A 17,430-nucleotide genomic window follows, 5' to 3' on the forward strand; every position below is an offset into this window, starting at 1 on the left:
GCTGCTTTAATACATACAGGTAAAATGATGGAGTACAGAGGCATATAGTGTCATGAGTTGGGACATTTACCTTTTTACCTTTGGCGTCTCCATGTGCTTGAGCCTGGACTGAGTCTACTACCGCTTACTTTACGAAGTACAGTCCAATACAGTGCCTAGTGCACACTAAGCACTTACATCTGTAGTGCGTTCTGTCGCTGATTAGTGTTGGCTCAAATGGAACACTAACGGACGCAAATGAACACTGTGTGAAGTTGAGCTCCAGACACTACAGAGTATTGTCAGTGCCTTGGTTTACCCATTGTATTGGTTTTATTTTGTATTAGAAGAAGCCTTTAAGCGTCTGCTTCTGCCTTCCTCTGTTCCTGGATTTAATTGTGACACAAAGAGAAAGTGGTTTATAGTGCTGACAGGTATGACTATCAATGAGCCCCTGTTTTAAATGACTAAACGTAATGACTGGTATGTGTTGAGTTCTCTGATATTCCATTCTGGTGCGGCTCTTAGACAGACTGACTGAAGACTGTGGAAAGTGGAATAATGCAGTGATTTGTATGATTTTGTAGATTTTAATGTCTTCAGTTTTAAGTGTCTGTGTATAGACTGTGATTATTTCGATTTTATGTGGTTAGCCTGTGAAAATAAGGTCCTATAAATGATACATGAGTGTCTTAGTTTAATAGCTTCTCTGCTTTTCTGCTTTTCTACTTGCTTGCCCCTATATTATCCTGTTTGCTCTGTGGTACATCCCCTCTGCTTCAAGAACCTTTGCTCTTCCTGCTAGTTTTGTCCGGAGAGAAGTGGTGGTGCTGCCTTACATAGGGTGTCCTTAGGCTATAGGATTTACTGTTGGTCAGTACAGTAGCGTACAGGACAGGCTATTTAGCCAAAGTTATGCCGAGACACTGAGATACTGAAGAAACATTAGAAGTCTGTGGACAAGCGCGTCTGTTAGAAAATGTCAAGTAGCTGTGTCGAAAAAAGAGTTACAGTGAGTCTCGTGGTTGCCTTTCATCATAGTCATTACAATTGTAATAATAACGGTGTTTTTTATTCAATAATATCGCTTATGCTCAGTGTGGCTTCTAACTGTAATTGACCTTTTCCGATGATGATAAAAGACTGCTACTTGTGGCCATTTGTTATAGGCTAATTTAGGCTTATGTTATTTTGGGGCAGTTCTGGGTTTTTCTTTTGCAGACAAAAGTCTTTCAGGGTTTTACCAAAGGTAAAAAAAAACATTTTTTAACCAAAGGTAGACCATTTTAGTTTTAGTTTCAGGCATCCAATTCATTTTGTACTTTTTCCCACCTCACATGAATTCGCTTAATCCAAACCTCTCGATAAAACAGCAGATCAAGGGTGCCACCACGCGCGTGTGTGCAGCCTATGACCCTCAATAGTAATTAAAATTATGTTGTAGCTGTTATTATTGTATTGCCAGAATATGTGATGTTTTATATACATTGGCCGACAAGGGCAAACGCGCTAAAACTTGCATGCATGCAAATAGACAAAACATAAGACAATTAAGAAAAGGGCGTTTGCCCTTGTCGGCCACCATATCATATATTTTTCCACTGCATGTCTTCCAAGTTCAAATTGAGTTCTAAGGTCAAATAGAATTCCCTCTATCCTTAACTTCATGATGCTTTATTTTTCCTTAAATGATGAATGAATATTGTGATGTATTGGTAATAGCATTGACACACCACACCAGTAGGGGATTGTGAGAAAGTGAAATTTTCTTCCCCTTCTCACCGTCTCATGAGGAGTTTGGCCCTGGTGTGGACTCCCCCGCCACAATGGTTCGATCCGGGCTCCCCCACCATAGTGGCTGGACCCGGGAGGCCAAATTGGCTCAAGTGAACTCAGCTGGCGGCCCCTATTTAAAGGGCGCCTCATGCTCATGAGGAGAGACTTTCTTGAGATGGCCATGGGAGAACTTTGAAGGCAGGCATGAGAGGCTGAAAGAATCTGGAAAACACTTACCTGCTGTGAGGTTAAGTGTATTGGTGTCTAGCTGTGTGGATACTAACCTGTGCTGTGAAGAAGTTCCTTCTGAACCTAAGTATTGAATATGTTCCTTCTGAACTTGTTAGCCATGTGCTGTGAAGAGGTTCCTTCAGAACCTGGGTATTGAATATGGTCCTTCTGAACTTACTAACCTGTGCTGTGAAGAGGTTCCTTCTGAACCTAGGTATTGAATATGTTCCTTCTGAACTTGTTAACCTGTGCTCTGTGAAATGTTCCTAGTGAACTTGTGAATCAGTGAATAATGAATCGGTGCCTCAAGAATATGCCTAGTTCTCCTTAGTGTTTGTAGCACTTTAAGTGCGGCCATCTTTGTGTTTGTGAAGACATGTTTGTTTATTGTTTATACATGTTACGGGGTGGACACCAAATAATCCCCATGTAAATAAAGAAGAATATTTCAATGCGGTGATTTGTATGATTTTGTAGATAAGATTCATTTTCATGCTTAATCGGCTTTTCAGTTTAGGAGGCTTCATTTTCATAGAATTTCACAACGGTGGATTTTGTTGTCTTGTCTTCAGTTTAAGTGTCTGTGTATAGACTGTGATTGTAGGAGCCATTTGGGTTCATGTTTTAACCTTGTTTGCGACACTAGGTGGCGCTCTACCTTAATTGGGCTCACACAATATTTGTGGGAAAGTTCATGCAGGTGTCAGGTGTTGCTTGACGGAGGGAGAGCATAGCTTTTTGACCGCTTCATTGTGTCACCAAAGGTCTGTAAATAGTATGAATAAGGATGCATATTTGGATGTATGGACACCTTTATCGATTGGATTTTATTGTGAGAATTAAAATATCATAACCAAGAAGTGGAACGCAAAGTTATTTACATCTAAAGAGTAGGTGCGTCAATTAAGTGCTCAGTCAACAATCCCTCTGGGCTTTAAGTGTAGCTTTAGCTACTCAAATGATACATGAGTGTCTTAGTTTAATAGCTTCTCTGCTTTTCTACTTGCTTGCCCCTATATTTTCCCGTTGCTCTGTGGTACCTCCCCTCTGCTTCAAGAACCTTTGCTCTTCCTGATATTTTTGTCCGGAGAGAAGTGGGGGTGCTGGCTTACAGAGGGTGTCCTTGTTCATTACCACGGTAAATATAAACAATAAGTTGTAAATTAGATGATTTGATGCCGTTTGGTGTTTTTACAGCGAGGAAAAACTTTACTTATAGGCTAGTAAACAGTAATTTGCAGTAGCGTGAGGAGAATAGGCTATTTAGCCAACATTATGCTGAGAAACTAAGGTGCTGAAGAAACAGTAGGAGTTTGTGGATAATTCTGTCTGTTAGAAAATGTTAAGTAGCTGTGTCGAAAAAAGACTTGCAGTCAGTCTCGTAGTCGCCTTTCATCAAAGTCATTACAATTGTAATAATAACGGTGTTTGAATTTGTTAGGCTATTTTCAATAATGTCGCTTATGCTCAGTGTGGCTTCTAACTGTAATATACTTTCTCCTGTGATGATGAAAGTTTGTTACTTGTGTCCATTTGTTATAGGCTCATTTAGGCTAATGTTATTTTGGGGCAGTTCTGGGTTTTTCTTTTGCTGACAATCAAAGCTGTAGGCTATTAGGGTTTTTATCAAAGGTAAACGTTTTTTTTTTTTCAACCAAAGGTGGACAGTTTCAGTTTCAGGCAGCCATTTCATTTTCCACATTTTTCCAGTTTAGATTAAATCGCTTAATCCAACCCTCTCGCTAAAGCATGAGATTAAGATTGCTGTTAATGTGTTTGTTTTGGGCCGTTGTAGCACGTCTGTCCTATTTGGTGTGTTGTGTATTTGCAGCGCGATCCTGTATTTGGCTGTGTTGTGTGCATTTGCAGCACGTTCACGTAATTGGCTGTCAGTATTACAGCACGTTTCCTAAATGCTGCATATGTGTTTTCAAATTGATGTAAATGTTTTCTTAATTTGCTTGGTAAAAAGGGAATTCCCTCTATCCTTAACTTTATGATGTTTTTTCTCTCTGGATAATGAATGAATATATGTTTTGTAAATTATCACAGGGCAGAGGGAGGTAACCCTGTGCACCTGTCAAAGCACAACATCTCAGCAACTCTTGTGTGAGCCAAGGTCATCATGGCGCCAACTCTGGTAATTTCTGATTTTTTAGCAGCTCTGCTGTTCACGCAAAGTCAATTTATCTCAAAAGTGACAATGTTTCTCCAATAATATCATCATTTCACAAAGACCATTTCAACTATGTCAACTTCCAGTATGATGAGAAACCAGAGATTGGGGACCTGATAGAGATCTTCAGAGGACCATACCAGCACTGGGCTGTATACATTGGAGATGGATACGTCATTCACATGGCTCCACACAGTGCGTTATCACAGTTTGTATCCCTTATAAAACAGGTTCAGGCAGTACATTTCAACAAAGGAAAACCTGACCAACAATAGTTATTAAGGCGACATAGACAAATATTATTTTGAAAATTGCCACAGAATATGAAACTGTGCTAGTAGTTGTTATTGAGTCTCATGTTTTACTCTTCATTGACACTGTTTGGTAGGATGATTTAAAAACAAATGTATTACTAAATGATTACATCTTTAAGTATTACACATCAGGACATATTGCTTCTATGTCAACTCTGTAGCTGAACAGGCAGGAGGTGGAGCCTACAGCATGATGTCAATGATGTGTGACAGAGCCATCGTAAAGAAGGAAGGATTGTGGGAGGTTGTGGGAGAAGATGAGTGGAAGATCAATAATCTCCTGGATGAAGAGTATGAGCCGCGGCCTGCCCACGAGATACTACGGGAGGCTAAGAGCCACTTGAACAAGGAGCTGCCCTACTGTGTTTTTCGGGGAAACTGTGAGCATTTTGCCACGGAGCTGCGATACGGCAAGCCCCAATCACGCCAGGTGAGATGTAGATAGATAGATAGATGGATACTTTATTAATCCCGAGGGAAATTTAGGTCATCCAGTAGCTTATACACATATACACTTATACACCTCACCGACATACATACATAAACCCATAGGGAGAACATATATACATACACATAGGGAGAACATATATACATACACATAGGGAGAACATTTTCACACAGAGTGTTTCCAGATACAGGAAACCCTATTGTAATGTGCAATGCTTTTGACAGTGTCTGTGTCCAGGAGGAAAGTGATCTTGTGCTGCTGGTGTGGATAGTGCAAAAAATATAAATAATGTTCTTGTGCTTGAGAGGATGGGTAGTGCAAGATAGTGGTCTTGTGCTTGTGCTTGTGTGTGTGTGTGTTATGAAAGTGCAAAGAGCAAAGTGATAGTAGTGCAGAATATGTAAGTGGTAAAGTCTGTGCATGGGGCTGAGATGAGATGAGAAGGGGAGGGCAGACTGAGGTAGACTCATGCAGAGAAGTCCATCTCCCTCCCCCTCCCCTTCTGTGTGGCATTAAAAAGCTGGATGGCCCTGGGGACAAAGGACTTCTTCAGCCTGTCTGATGAGCATGATAGTGACAGGAGTCTGCCACTGAATGTGCTCCTCTGTCTGTTGAGAGTCCTGTGTAGTGGGTGGTGGTCATTGTCCAAAATGGTCAGCAACCTACTCAGGGTCCTTCTCTCTGCCACTGTAGTGAGGCAGTCCAGTTCAGTGCCAACAACAGCTCCCGCCTTCCTCACCAGCCTGTCCAGTCGCCCTGCATCCCTCTTCTTTATGCTGCCTCCCCAGCACACCACAGCATAAAAGAGGACGCTGGCAACAACAGACTGGTAGAACATGCGCAGGAGTTTGTTGCAGACATTGAAGGACCTCAGCCTCCTCACGAAGTAAAGTCGGCTCTGACCCTTTTTGTAGATTGCATCAACGTTGGCTGACCAGTCCAGTTTATTGTCCATATGAACACCTAAGTATTTGTAGGTGTTGACCACCTCCACACTGACCCCCTCGATGGAGACTGGTAGCAGAGGAGGCTGGGACCTCCTAAAGTCCACCACCATCTCCTTGGTCTTAGTGGCGTTCAGCTGCAGGTGGTTATTCCTACACCACTGCACAAAGTTATCCACCAGGCTCCTGTACTCACCCTCCTGTCCATCCCTGATACATCCCACAACAGCAGAGTCATCAGAGAACTTCTGGATGTGGCATGACTCCGTGTTGTAGGTGAAGTCAGATGTGTACAGGGTGAACAGGACTGGTGAGAGCACAGTCCCCTGTGGAGCACCAGTGCGGCACAACACAGTCTCAGAGACACAGTCCTTCAGTCTGACGAACTGTGGTCTCTCCGTCAGATAGTCAGTGATCCAGGAGACCAGGTGAACGTTCACACCCATCTGCAAGAGCTTGTCACTCAGTCTGAGGGGCTGGATGGTGTTAAAGGCACTAGAGAAATCAAAAAACATGATTATCACAGCACCTTTCCCCTTGTGTGCAGTGAATACGCTCTGATCTGCTAACGAATTACTTGTTCAGTTGCTCTCATAATCTGTACTATGTTTGTTGAAGGCACACATGTGATAACTTTGTTATCTGTAATGATTCATCTTATTGTAATGTACTAACTCCATCATTCTGTGTTAATGTGCAGGTACGCAATGTGGAAGTTGGCATTCGGGTGGGAATGGCTGCAATGGTTGGTGTGGGACTTGTAGCTTTTGCAGCAACTATGTTTGGAGGTGGAAGCAAGGAGAAGGAAAGTAAAAGTAAACGCTAACGAGACCTACATCATTCCTTAAAGTAACATAAGCACAATACCACCAGCAGGCCTTTCTGAAAATAAAAACTCAAAATTGGCCATTCATCTCTTAGGCGTGGATCCTGAAATACATATCTGTCAGTGACTGGTGAATGGACCATCTTACTTCCTATCAGTCATGATTTGACAGTTTTTGTAGATTTTTATCTCTCTTTCCTGAGTGCCATATGTTGGTTTATATCTTGATTAAGCTGCTTTCTCCTAATATGGCGCTAATAGTTGACTCAGTTGATGTAATAAGCACATAAGATAGTGACAAAAAAAAATCATGTGTCTCAGAGAGTAACACAACTGGCCATTTTCACTAGTTGAAAGGGAATTCAAATAAATTGAAAAATAATTGTCTAGTATTTTGACATATTAGAACAATTGAATGCCAATTATTGGAATTTCAGATGCCACAGCTTTTCTTTAAAATATTGATGAAGATGATTATAACAATGTTATTATAATATATATTTGATCGAACCCTTTGTCAATAAAGTGATTTGAAACGTAGTCCTGTGTCAAGTAGAATTGTCTTCATAGAGTCAAATAATAAAGAGAAAAGTGGTCCTGCAAAGTAACAAAATGTACATGTATTTTAATTGAGTTTTCACGCACGGAAAAACTCCTGTGGCAACCCAGGGCAAATGTAAATATATATATGTATGTATGAATGTATGTTTGTGTTTATTTAACAGGAACAGAGCACTTTAATGAACATTGCTGTAAATATGCCACAGTGAGCCAAGAAGGCTAATTTTAATCTGTAGTCCCCGTCCAGATGTTACAACAGGCTCCCCAAGAGTAAAAACAAAAAAGAATGTTGATGATGTTAACATGAATATTAATACATACAGGTAAAATGCTGGAGTACAGAGGCATATAGTGTCACGAGTTGGGACATGTATTGGCCTCTAGAGGCCGGTAGAGGACTGTTTAACTCTGTTTGGCGTCTCCATGTGCTTTAGTCCAGGGGGGTATTCCACGTACGTGGTTTAGTGACAAACCTGGATAAGTTAACTCAGAGTAAGTGGTAAACCTCCTAATAGAAGAGCCCTCTGACGTTGTTTTGCTAGGAGAATGAACCAATGGGGATTCTTTTATTAGGAGGTTTAATACGTAAACGTGAAACGTGAAAACCCCCCTGATCTTTCACCTGTTTTGTTTACTTCCCACCTTTGTTTGTGTTTCTCACCATTTTCTGTTCCCACCTGCTTAATCACATGACCAATTAACCTAGTTTTGTACCTTGCCTTTTGGAAAACTCATCACTGAGTCTTAGTGGTCTGTGTATCTCAAGTCACCAAACTGAAGTTACCTTGTGTCTACCCGTGAGTTTCTTTCTTTACTGTTTAGCAGTTCGATGCTTTAGTTTTTGGACTCATTCTGGAGATTATATTCACCTGGCATTTCTGCCCTATTTTTGGCAAAATTATATCTTTAGTTCTTTTTGGATCTTTTGTGTTTTGGGGTGTTTTCCCGTCCCTCTGTTTTTCATGTGGATCTTCTGCGTTTTGGAAAATAAAGACAACATCTGAACTTGGGTCCTACCTTTGCTCAACGTGTTACAGTCTGGTTCAGCAATCCAGCGGCCCGGGTTCAATGACCTATAGAAAGTAAAGCAAGCGTACTGCCATACAGTAAGTGTGAACAGCACATGAATCTCACTCAGAGAGCCACACAGGAAACACAAACCACGATGGACAACACGTGCAAATGCAGTAGTTGGAGAAACAAGAGACAAGTTTACAGCAGCAAAGTGTCCCAGTTGCTCCGGCTGGTTCCTCTGCTCCAGCTCCAGTGCTTTGAGTCTGTGCCAGTCCAGGTTCCTGCTTCAGCCCCATATGCAGATCCAGTCCAGGTTCCTGCAGCAGCCCCATATGCAGGTCCAGTCCGATCATCCAGTCCAGGTTCCTGCTGCAGCCCCATATGCAGATCCAGTCCGAACATCCTCCCCAGTATTCTAGTCATCCCAGATTAGATTAGATTAGATTAGATTCAACTTTATTGTCATTGCACGGAGTACAAGTACTGAGACAAGTTTAGCATCTAACCAGAAGTGCAAAAAAAGCAGTAAAAGTGCAGGGTATGTGCATATGTAAAGTGGAATATGTAAATAAATAAGATATGTACAGTAAGGAATATGGTATGGAGTATGAACAGTATTGATAGAAGAATAGCAGCAATAGAAGTATGTAGCGCAGATATGATAAGTATATATAAAGTGCAGGTGTAAGTATTAGTGATAATAGAAGTAAATTAAATGAAAATTGAGAAAAATTAAATGAAAAGGTAGTAGTAATGTTATATACAGAGTAAGTGAAGAGGTATGATATAAGTACAATGAATACAGAGGGGAGGAAGGCAAACAGTCTGTGGCTGGGGTGAGAGCTGTCCCTGACGATGCCGCGCGGCCTCCGCAGACATCTCTTGCTCTGGACAGCTTCAATGGTGGGGAGTGAGGAACCGGTGATGCGTTGGGCAGTTTTCACCACCCTCTGTAGGGTTTTCCGGTCCGCAACGCAACAGTGCAGCTGCCATACCATACTGAGATGCAGTTGGTGAGGATGCTCTCGATGGTGCAGCGGTAGAAGTTCTCCAGAATCTGAGGAGACAGATGGGCCTTCTTCAGTCTCCTTAGGAAGAAGAGGCGCTGGTGTGCCTTCTTGACCAGGGTTGAGGTGTTGAGTGTCCAAGAGAGGTCCTTAGAGATGTGGTCACCCAGGAACTTAAAGCTGGCAACACGCTCAACTTCCGTCCCGTTGATATGGAGGGGTGTGTGTGTGCCACCCTTCTTCCTGAAGTCCACAATGAGCTCTTTGGTCTTGGTGTTAAGAATGGTATTAGAACCATGTACAGGTGTGCAGTCGTGGGTGAAGAGGGAGTAGAGGAGAGGACTCAGCGCACAGCCCTGTGGGACGCCGGTGTTCAGGATGTTGGTTGAGGAGGTGTGGTTCTCTAACCTAACAGACTGTGGTTTGAAGTCCTGGTTTAGTTACTCACCTGTGCCCAATGTCATTATGTTTGCACTTCAACCCTGAGTTCTCCATTTGTCTTTGTGTGGTATTGTGTGTTTGATAAGAGACACTGTGTGAAGTTGAGCTCCACAGACTGCAGAGTATTGTCAGTGCCTTGGATTACCCGTTGCGGCTGTTTGATTTTGTAATAAAAGAAGCCTTCAAGCGTCTGTGTCTGCTTTCTCCTGTGCCTGATCTAATTGTGACACAAAGAGAAAGTGTTTTTTAGTACTGACAGATATAACTATCAATGAGCCCCTGTTTTAAATGAGAATAAAATGACTGGTATGTGTTGAGTTCTCTGATTTTCCATTCTGGTGCGGCTCTTAGACAGACTGACTGAAGACTGTGGAAAGTAGAACAATGCAGTGATTTGTATGATTTTGTACATTTTAAGGTCTTCAGTTGTATAGACTGTGATTATTTCGATTGTATGTGGTTAGCCTGTTAAGTAAGGTCCTATAAATGATACAAGAGTGTCTTAGTTTAATAGCTTCTCTGCTTTTCTACTTGCTTGCCCCTATATTTTCCCGTTGCTCTGTGGTACCTCCCCTCTGCTTCAAGAACCTTTGCTCTTCCTGATAGTTTTGTCCGGAGAGAAGTGGGGGTGCTGGCTTACAGAGGGTGTCCTTGTTCATTACCACGGTAAATATAAACAATAAGTTGTAAATTAGATGATTTGATGCCGGTGTTTTTACAGCGAGGAAATACTTTAGGTTGCAGAATTTTGCTTTGGTAAGTAGCGGTAGTGGCAGTAGCGTAAGGAAAATAGGCTATTTAGCCAACGTATGCTGAGACACTGAGGTTCTGAAGAAACATTAGGAGTTAATTCTGTCTGTTAGAAAATTAAGTAGCTGTGTCGAAAAAAAGACTTACAGTCAGTCTCGTAGTCGCCTTTCATCAAAGTCATTAAAATTGTAATATTAACAGTGATTACATTTGTTTCACTATTTTCAATAATATCGCTTATGCTCAGAGTGTCTTCTAACTGTAATTTACCTTTTCCTGTGATGATGAAAGGTTGTTACTTGTGGCAGTTTGTTTGGCTAATTTAGGCTTATGTTATTTTGGGGCAGTTCTGGGTTTTTCTTTTGCATTTACATTTAGTCATTTAGCAGACGCTTTTGTCCAAAGCGACGTACACGGGAGAGAACAGTCAAGCTGCGAGCAATAGAGACCTAGTGTAACAATAAATACTATTTTACATAAGAAATAGAAAAAAAGTGCAGGAATTAAACTGTTGTAAATGAAAATTAAGTACTAGTAGAAGTGCAAGTTAGGAAGGGAGGTGCTCTTTGAAGAGAGTTCTACAGAGGTTTTTAATCAAAGGTGAACTTTTTCTTTTTCAACCAAAGGTAGACAGTTTCAGTTTCAGGCAGCCATTTCATTTTCCACATTTTTCTAGTTCAGATAAAATCGCTTAATCCAACCCTCTCGAAAAGGCATGAGATTAAGATGGCTGTTAATGTGTTTGTTTTAGGTCGTTGTAGCACGTTTGTTCACGTATTTGGCTGTCAGTATTGCAGCACATTTCCTAAATGCTGCATATGTGTTTTCAAATTGATATAAATGTTTTCTTAACTTGCTTGGTAACAAGGGAATTCCCTCTATCCTTAACTTCATGATGCTTTACTTTTCCTTAAATGATGAACGAATATGTGTTTTGTAATTTATCACAGGGCAGAGGGAGGTAACACTGTGCACTTGTCAAAGCACAACATCTAAGCAAATCTTGTGTGAGCCAAGGTCATCATGGCGCCAACTCTGGTAATTTCTGATTTTTAGCAGCTCTGCTGTTCACGCAAACAAGAATTTCTTTGCTCCCTGTTCTAATTTCCACTACAGTCCATCAAAGTAGCTTTACAAGAACTTGAAGCTCATCATAAGTTCTAAAACTAGAGGAAATACCTTCAAGAATAATCCAAAAACATCAAACTGTTCTTCAAAAATATATATTTATTGTAGTTTTTTCTCTGCCATTTCAACTGACCTGGCTGGCTGACAATTGGAGAGACACACACACACCTCTTTACATATCGTGTAGCATAGCGGCAGTGACAGGGGAGAAAGGAGGTAAAAGAGAGGAGTGTGTGTGCTCTGTCCAAAATCAGCCTCTTTTTTTATCAGCATGCTGGTTAAGCTAATAGCTCATGATTGTTAAGAAGCTCAAACTAGCTATCTATTATCTTAATGACTTTGGATTTTGGACAAAGCAGGAGAAATGTCACTTTTAATGTTACAAGCTTGTGCTTGTTGAACAAGTGGTGTGATAAATGACTTACTGGCTTGTACTTGTACAGGTTTTATGGTGTGGTTGGTTTCCTTACAATCTGACTGGGTACTGTTAGGCTGATTGACTGTGTTGTGCTTTTATTTAATATTACTATATAATTTAGAATTATTTATTCTTGTTTACAATAATTTGGGGGGGGGGGGTTCTCCGCCCCTGCACACAAAGTAAATTTAACTCAAAAGTGACCATGTTTCTCAAATAATATAATAATTTCACAAAGACCATTTCAACTATGTTGACTTCCAGTATGATAAGAAACCAGAGATTGGGGACCTGATAGAGATCTTCAGACCATGTTACCAGCACTGGGCTGTATACATTGGAGATGGATACGTCATTCACCTGGCTCCACCCAGTGCGTTATCACAGTTTGTATCCCTTATGAAACAGGTTCAGGCAGTACATTTCAACACAGGAAAACCTGACCAACAATAGTTTTTAAGGCGACATAGACAAATATTATTTAGAAAATTGCCACAGAATATGAAACTGTAATAGTATTGTTATTGAGTCTCACATTTTAGTTTTCATTGACACTGTTTGATGGGATGATTTAATACAAATGTATTACTAAATGATTACATCTTTAAGTATTACATATCAGGACATATTGCTTCTATGTCAACTCTGTAGCTGAACAGGCAGGAGGTGGAGCCTACAGCATGAGGTCAGTGCTGTGTGACAGAGCCATCGTAAAGAAGGAAGGATTGTGGGATGTTGTGGGAGAAGATGACTGGAAGATCAATAATCTCCTGGATAAAAAGTATGAGCCGCGGCCTGCCCACGTGATCATACAGGAGGCTAAGAGCCGCTTGAACCAGGAGCTGCCCTACTCTGTTTTTCAGAGCAACTGTGAGCACTTTGCCACGGAGCTGCGATACGGCAAGGCCCAGTCACGCCAGGTGAGACGTGCAATCTGCTCTGATCTGCTAACGAAGGACTTGTTCAATTGCTCTCATAATCTGTACTATGTTTGTTGAAGGCTAACATGTGATAACTTTGTTATCTGTAATGATTCATTCTGTGCTAATGTGCAGGTACGCACAGCTGTGGATGTTGCCGTTGGGGTGGGAGTGGCTGCAATGGTTGGTGTGGGACTTGTAGCTCTTGCATCAAGTATGTTTGGAGGTGGAAGCAAGGAGAAGGAAAGTAAACGCTAAATACGAGACCAACATCATTCCTTAAAATAACATAAGCACAATACCACCAGCAGGCCTTTCTGAAAATAAAAACTCAAAATTGGCCATTCATCTCTTAGGCGTGGATCCTGAAATACATATCTGTCAGTGACTGGTGAATGGACCATCTTACTTGCTATCAGTCATGATTTGACAGTTTTTGTAGATTTTTATCTCTCTTTCCTGAGTGCCATATGTTGGTTTATATCTTGATTAAGCTGCTTTCTCCTAATATGACGCTAATAGTTGACTCAGTTGATGTAATAAGCACATAAGATAGTGACAAAGCTAGTGGATGTGTCTCAGAGTTAACAGAGTTAATGCCTCTCTCTCAGTAGGCAGATCAGTAACACAACTGACCATTTTAAAAGGTGACTGATTCGATTTTATAATTTATAAGTTGTCAGGTATTTGTCATAGTGTCTCAGAGAGTAACACAACTGGCCATTTTCACTAGTTGAAAGGTAATTCAAATACATTTTAAAATAATTTTCTAGTATTTTTACATATTAGAACAATTTATTGCAAATGATTGGAATTTCATAGATGCCAGAGCTTTTCTTTAAAATATTAGTGAAGATGATTATAACAATGTAATTATGATATATATTTGATCAAACCCTTTTCAAAAATAAAGTTCTTTGAAACTTAGTCCTGTGTCAAGTAGAATTGTCTTATTCATAGAGTCAAATAATAAAGAGAAAAGTGCAAAGTAACAAAATGTATTTGATTTGAGTTTTCACGCATGGAAAAACTCCTTTGGCAACCCAGGGCAAATGTATTCATATATAAATGTATATATGAATGTATGTATGTATGTATGTATGTATGTATGTATGTATGTATGTATTTAACAGGAACAGAGCACTTTAATGAACATTGCTGTAAATATGCCACAGTGAGCCAAGAAGGCTAATTTTAATCTGTAGTCTGTGGTCAGATGTTACATTGTACTTCCTCCTGAGGCTTAGGAAGTTTAAGGTCTCCCCTCCCGTCCTGAGGACCTTCTACTCCTCAGTTGTGGAGAACGTCCTCACAGGATGCACCTCCGTCTGGTACGGAAGCTGTACCGCCCAAGACCAGGCCAACTCACAGAGGGTGGTGCGCTCAGCCGAGCGGACTATCAGAGCGTCCCTTCCCACCATGCATGATATTTACCACAAGAGGGTGGAGTCGAGGGCAAGAAATATGGCCCAATGCCAGCCTCTTGACCCTGTTGCCGTCGGGTAGACACCTACGCAGTCTAAATTCAAGGACTGAGAGACTTAGGAGGAGTTTTTACCCACAGGCAGTGAGACACTTGATCTCAAATTTTTTAATTCAGCACTCTTTCCTTATTTTTATTTATTTTATTTAATTTTTTGCACAGTGTGGAGCATAGACCCTTTTACATTTCACTACCTTTGTGTATGTGACAAACAAAGCACTTGAAACTTGAAACAATAGGCTCCCCAAGAGTACAAACAAAAAAGAATGTTGAGGATGTTAACATGAATATTAAAGTGGCATTATGTAGTAATTGTACCTCAGGGTTAGGGTTAGGATAAGCAGTTTTACCTTAAAATAACAGCTTTAAAACAATTGGGGCACTTTAATACGGAGTGACTTTTATATGACTTTTATAATGACTTTTAATATGGAGAATCACCTCCGTGCCATTGCCATACCAGGGTCCGTAGGCCCAGTCACGCCAGGTGAGACGTGCAATCTGCTCTGATCTGCTAACGAAGGACTTGTTCAATTGCTCTCATAATCTATACTATGTTTGTTGAAGGCTAACATGTGATAACTTTGTTATCTGTAATGATTCATTTTGTGCTAATGTGCAGGTACGCACAGCTGTGGATGTTGCCGTTGGGGTGGGAGTGGCTGCAATGGTTGGTGTGGGACTTGTAGCTCTTGCATCAAGTATGTTTGGAGGTGGAAGCAAGGAGAAGGAAAGTAAACGCTAAATACGAGACCAACATCATTCCTTAAAATAACATAAGCACAATACCACCAGCAGGCCTTTCTGAAAATAAAAACTCAAAATTGGCCATTCATCTCTTAGGCGTGGATCCTGAAATACATATCTGTCAGTGACTGGTGAATGGACCATCTTACTTGCTATCAGTCATGATTTGACAGTTTTTGTAGATTTTTATCTCTCTTTCCTGAGTGCCATATGTTGGTTTATATCTTGATTAAGCTGCTTTCTCCTAATATGACGCTAATAGTTGACTCAGTTGATGTAATAAGCACATAAGATAGTGACAAAGCTAGTGGATGTGTCTCAGAGTTAACAGAGTTAATGTCTCTCTCTCAGTAGGCAGATCTGTAACACAACTGACCATTTTAAAAGGTAACTGATTCGATTTCATCATTTATAAGTTGTCAGGTATTTGTCATAGTGTCTCAGAGAGGAACACAATTGGCCATTTTCCCTAGTTGAAAGGCAATTCAAATAAATTGAAACAGAATTATCTAATATTTTTACATGTTAGAACAATTGAATGCAAATTATTGGAATTTCATAGATGCCACAGCTTTTCTGTAAAATATTAATGATAATAATACTATGAAGAAGATTATAACAATGTTATTATGATATATATTTGATCAAACCCTTTGTCAAAAATAAAGTGATTTGAAACTTAGTCCTGTGTCAAGTAGAATTGTCTTCATAGAGTCAAACAATAAAGAGAAAAGTGGTCCTGCAAAGTAACAAAATGTACTTGATTTGAGTTTTCACGCATGGAAAAATTCCTTTGGTAACCCAGGGCAAATGTATATATATATATAAATGTATGTATGAATGTATGTATGTATTTATTTAACAGGAACAGAGCACTTTAATGAACATTGCTGTAAATATGCCACAGTGAGCCGAGAAGGCTAATTTTAATCTGTAGTCTGCGGTCTGAATATTAATACATACAGGTAAAATGATGTATCCTGACGATGTCATACTCATAATTCTAGTCAGAATATGAGTCTGATATCGCTCCATTGGGCTGTGATTATGGGGCGTGTTTCAACCGAACCAGGAGAAAAAATGCCTCTTCGCTCAATTGGTTACCTACAACCAATCAGAACAACGTAGTATGTGACCAGGGGCAGCTGATACATTACACTTTTACCGGATCCCGTAGGAAGGAAGGCAAAAACATCTTTTCGATTGACAAATGCCTTAATCGCGTTTCTCTGTTCCTCTTTCAAAATGAATGCACTGTCAATGTCTAAATGGACTCGAATCTATACATTTCAGCTCTCCAGCGGCAGCCATGTTTGTTGAAAACGAATTCAACTCGTGTGTTGGTGACGTGGTTGGTTACGTTACTGTTGATCATCTGTCCATCATCGTATAAAGCCCGCCTTAACAATTTGATTGGTACGGCCGATATCGAGCCGCAGATAATTTCTCCTCAATGGAGTAATGCCAGACCGAACTTCCCAACCAAAAAAAATGTGGGCGGGGCTAAGTTCGGTCTGGTACCCAGGCTAAAAATGATGGAGTACAGAGGCATATAGTGTCACAAGTTGGGACATTTATTGGCCTCTAGAGGCCGCTAGAGGACTGTTTACCTCTGTTTGGCGTCTCCATGTGCTTTAGTCCAGGGGGGTATTCCACGTACGTGGTTTAGTGACAAACCTGGATAAGTTAACTCAGAGTAAGTGGTACACCTGCTGTAGAACAATGTATGTTAAGTGCACTGAAATATTCTTGAGTGTGTTGAGATGTACAAGACGAAAGAACAGGCTGGGTCAGGAAGAGTACATTGGGGCCCTGAGTGTCAAAAGATTCTGTGTCAAGTTCTGTAATATTAACACAGACAACCACTGTAGTAGTTCTGCAGGCTATGTAACTACTAACTAGGTTAACGGTGGCCCATAACTTCCAATTGTGCCCTTTGATTTTATGGTTTATGGTGAGACGGTCATGCTGCTTGTGTTGCACTCCTACAGGCTGAGGAGTGGAGATAAAGTGTGCTTTTTAAAAGAATGACACAGGACAACGTGTTGTTTCCTATCAGGTCTGCAGCTGTAATGATTTTGAACACATCTATCTGCAAAGACAAATCAAAAGCTTGCTTAATAAAAATAAAAATACATTTAAACATTTAATTTACAATAAAAATAAATGTAAACATTTAATACAGTCCATTTTTGATGGAAATCCTTTTGACATGTCAGTATCAAACTCATTGACTGAAACAACTATAACATTCCAACAGAACCGGC

The 17,430-nt window shown here is 40.5% G+C and overlaps 2 protein-coding genes across 3 annotated transcripts; both read left to right on the forward strand.

The window, feature by feature from the left end:
- Nucleotides 1–2,671: 2,671 nt before the first annotated feature.
- Nucleotides 2,672–6,712, forward strand: LOC116225191 (phospholipase A and acyltransferase 3-like). Of its 2 annotated transcripts, XM_031587185.2 has the most exons (6): nucleotides 2,672–2,876; nucleotides 3,044–3,124; nucleotides 4,039–4,126; nucleotides 4,249–4,357; nucleotides 4,638–4,906; nucleotides 6,569–6,712. In XM_031587185.2, exons 3-6 carry the CDS (start codon nucleotides 4,112–4,114, stop codon nucleotides 6,692–6,694), a joined length of 519 nt encoding a protein of 172 aa, XP_031443045.1. In that variant the 5' UTR covers nucleotides 2,672–2,876; nucleotides 3,044–3,124; nucleotides 4,039–4,111; the 3' UTR covers nucleotides 6,695–6,712. The 2 variants fall into 2 exon arrangements, with proteins under 2 accessions (XP_031443045.1, XP_031443044.1); XM_031587184.2 differs by lacking the exon at nucleotides 2,672–2,876 and having other exon boundaries at nucleotides 2,997–3,124.
- Nucleotides 6,713–10,243: 3,531 nt separating this feature from the next.
- On the forward strand, nucleotides 10,244–13,860 carry LOC116225192 (phospholipase A and acyltransferase 3-like). The gene is made up of 5 exons (XM_031587186.1): nucleotides 10,244–10,383; nucleotides 11,418–11,505; nucleotides 12,278–12,386; nucleotides 12,665–12,933; nucleotides 13,069–13,860. Exons 2-5 carry the CDS (start codon nucleotides 11,491–11,493, stop codon nucleotides 13,189–13,191), a joined length of 516 nt encoding a protein of 171 aa, XP_031443046.1. The 5' UTR covers nucleotides 10,244–10,383; nucleotides 11,418–11,490; the 3' UTR covers nucleotides 13,192–13,860.
- Nucleotides 13,861–17,430: the final 3,570 nt, after the last annotated feature.

This window comes from Clupea harengus, chromosome 20 (assembly GCF_900700415.2).
Source record: "Clupea harengus chromosome 20, Ch_v2.0.2, whole genome shotgun sequence".
NCBI classification, from domain to species: Eukaryota; Metazoa; Chordata; class Actinopteri; order Clupeiformes; family Clupeidae; genus Clupea; species Clupea harengus.

Bases quoted from the DNA above. Each gene is read 5' to 3' on its own strand.
- LOC116225192 (XM_031587186.1), top strand. The intron at 12,387-12,664 runs GTGCGTTATCAC...TCAACTCTGTAG, and splicing joins CATTCACCTGGCTCCACCCA to CTGAACAGGCAGGAGGTGGA. The intron at 12,934-13,068 runs GTGAGACGTGCA...GCTAATGTGCAG, and splicing joins GCAAGGCCCAGTCACGCCAG to GTACGCACAGCTGTGGATGT.
- LOC116225191 (XM_031587185.2), top strand. The intron at 4,358-4,637 runs GTGCGTTATCAC...TCAACTCTGTAG, and splicing joins CATTCACATGGCTCCACACA to CTGAACAGGCAGGAGGTGGA. The intron at 4,907-6,568 runs GTGAGATGTAGA...GTTAATGTGCAG, and splicing joins GCAAGCCCCAATCACGCCAG to GTACGCAATGTGGAAGTTGG.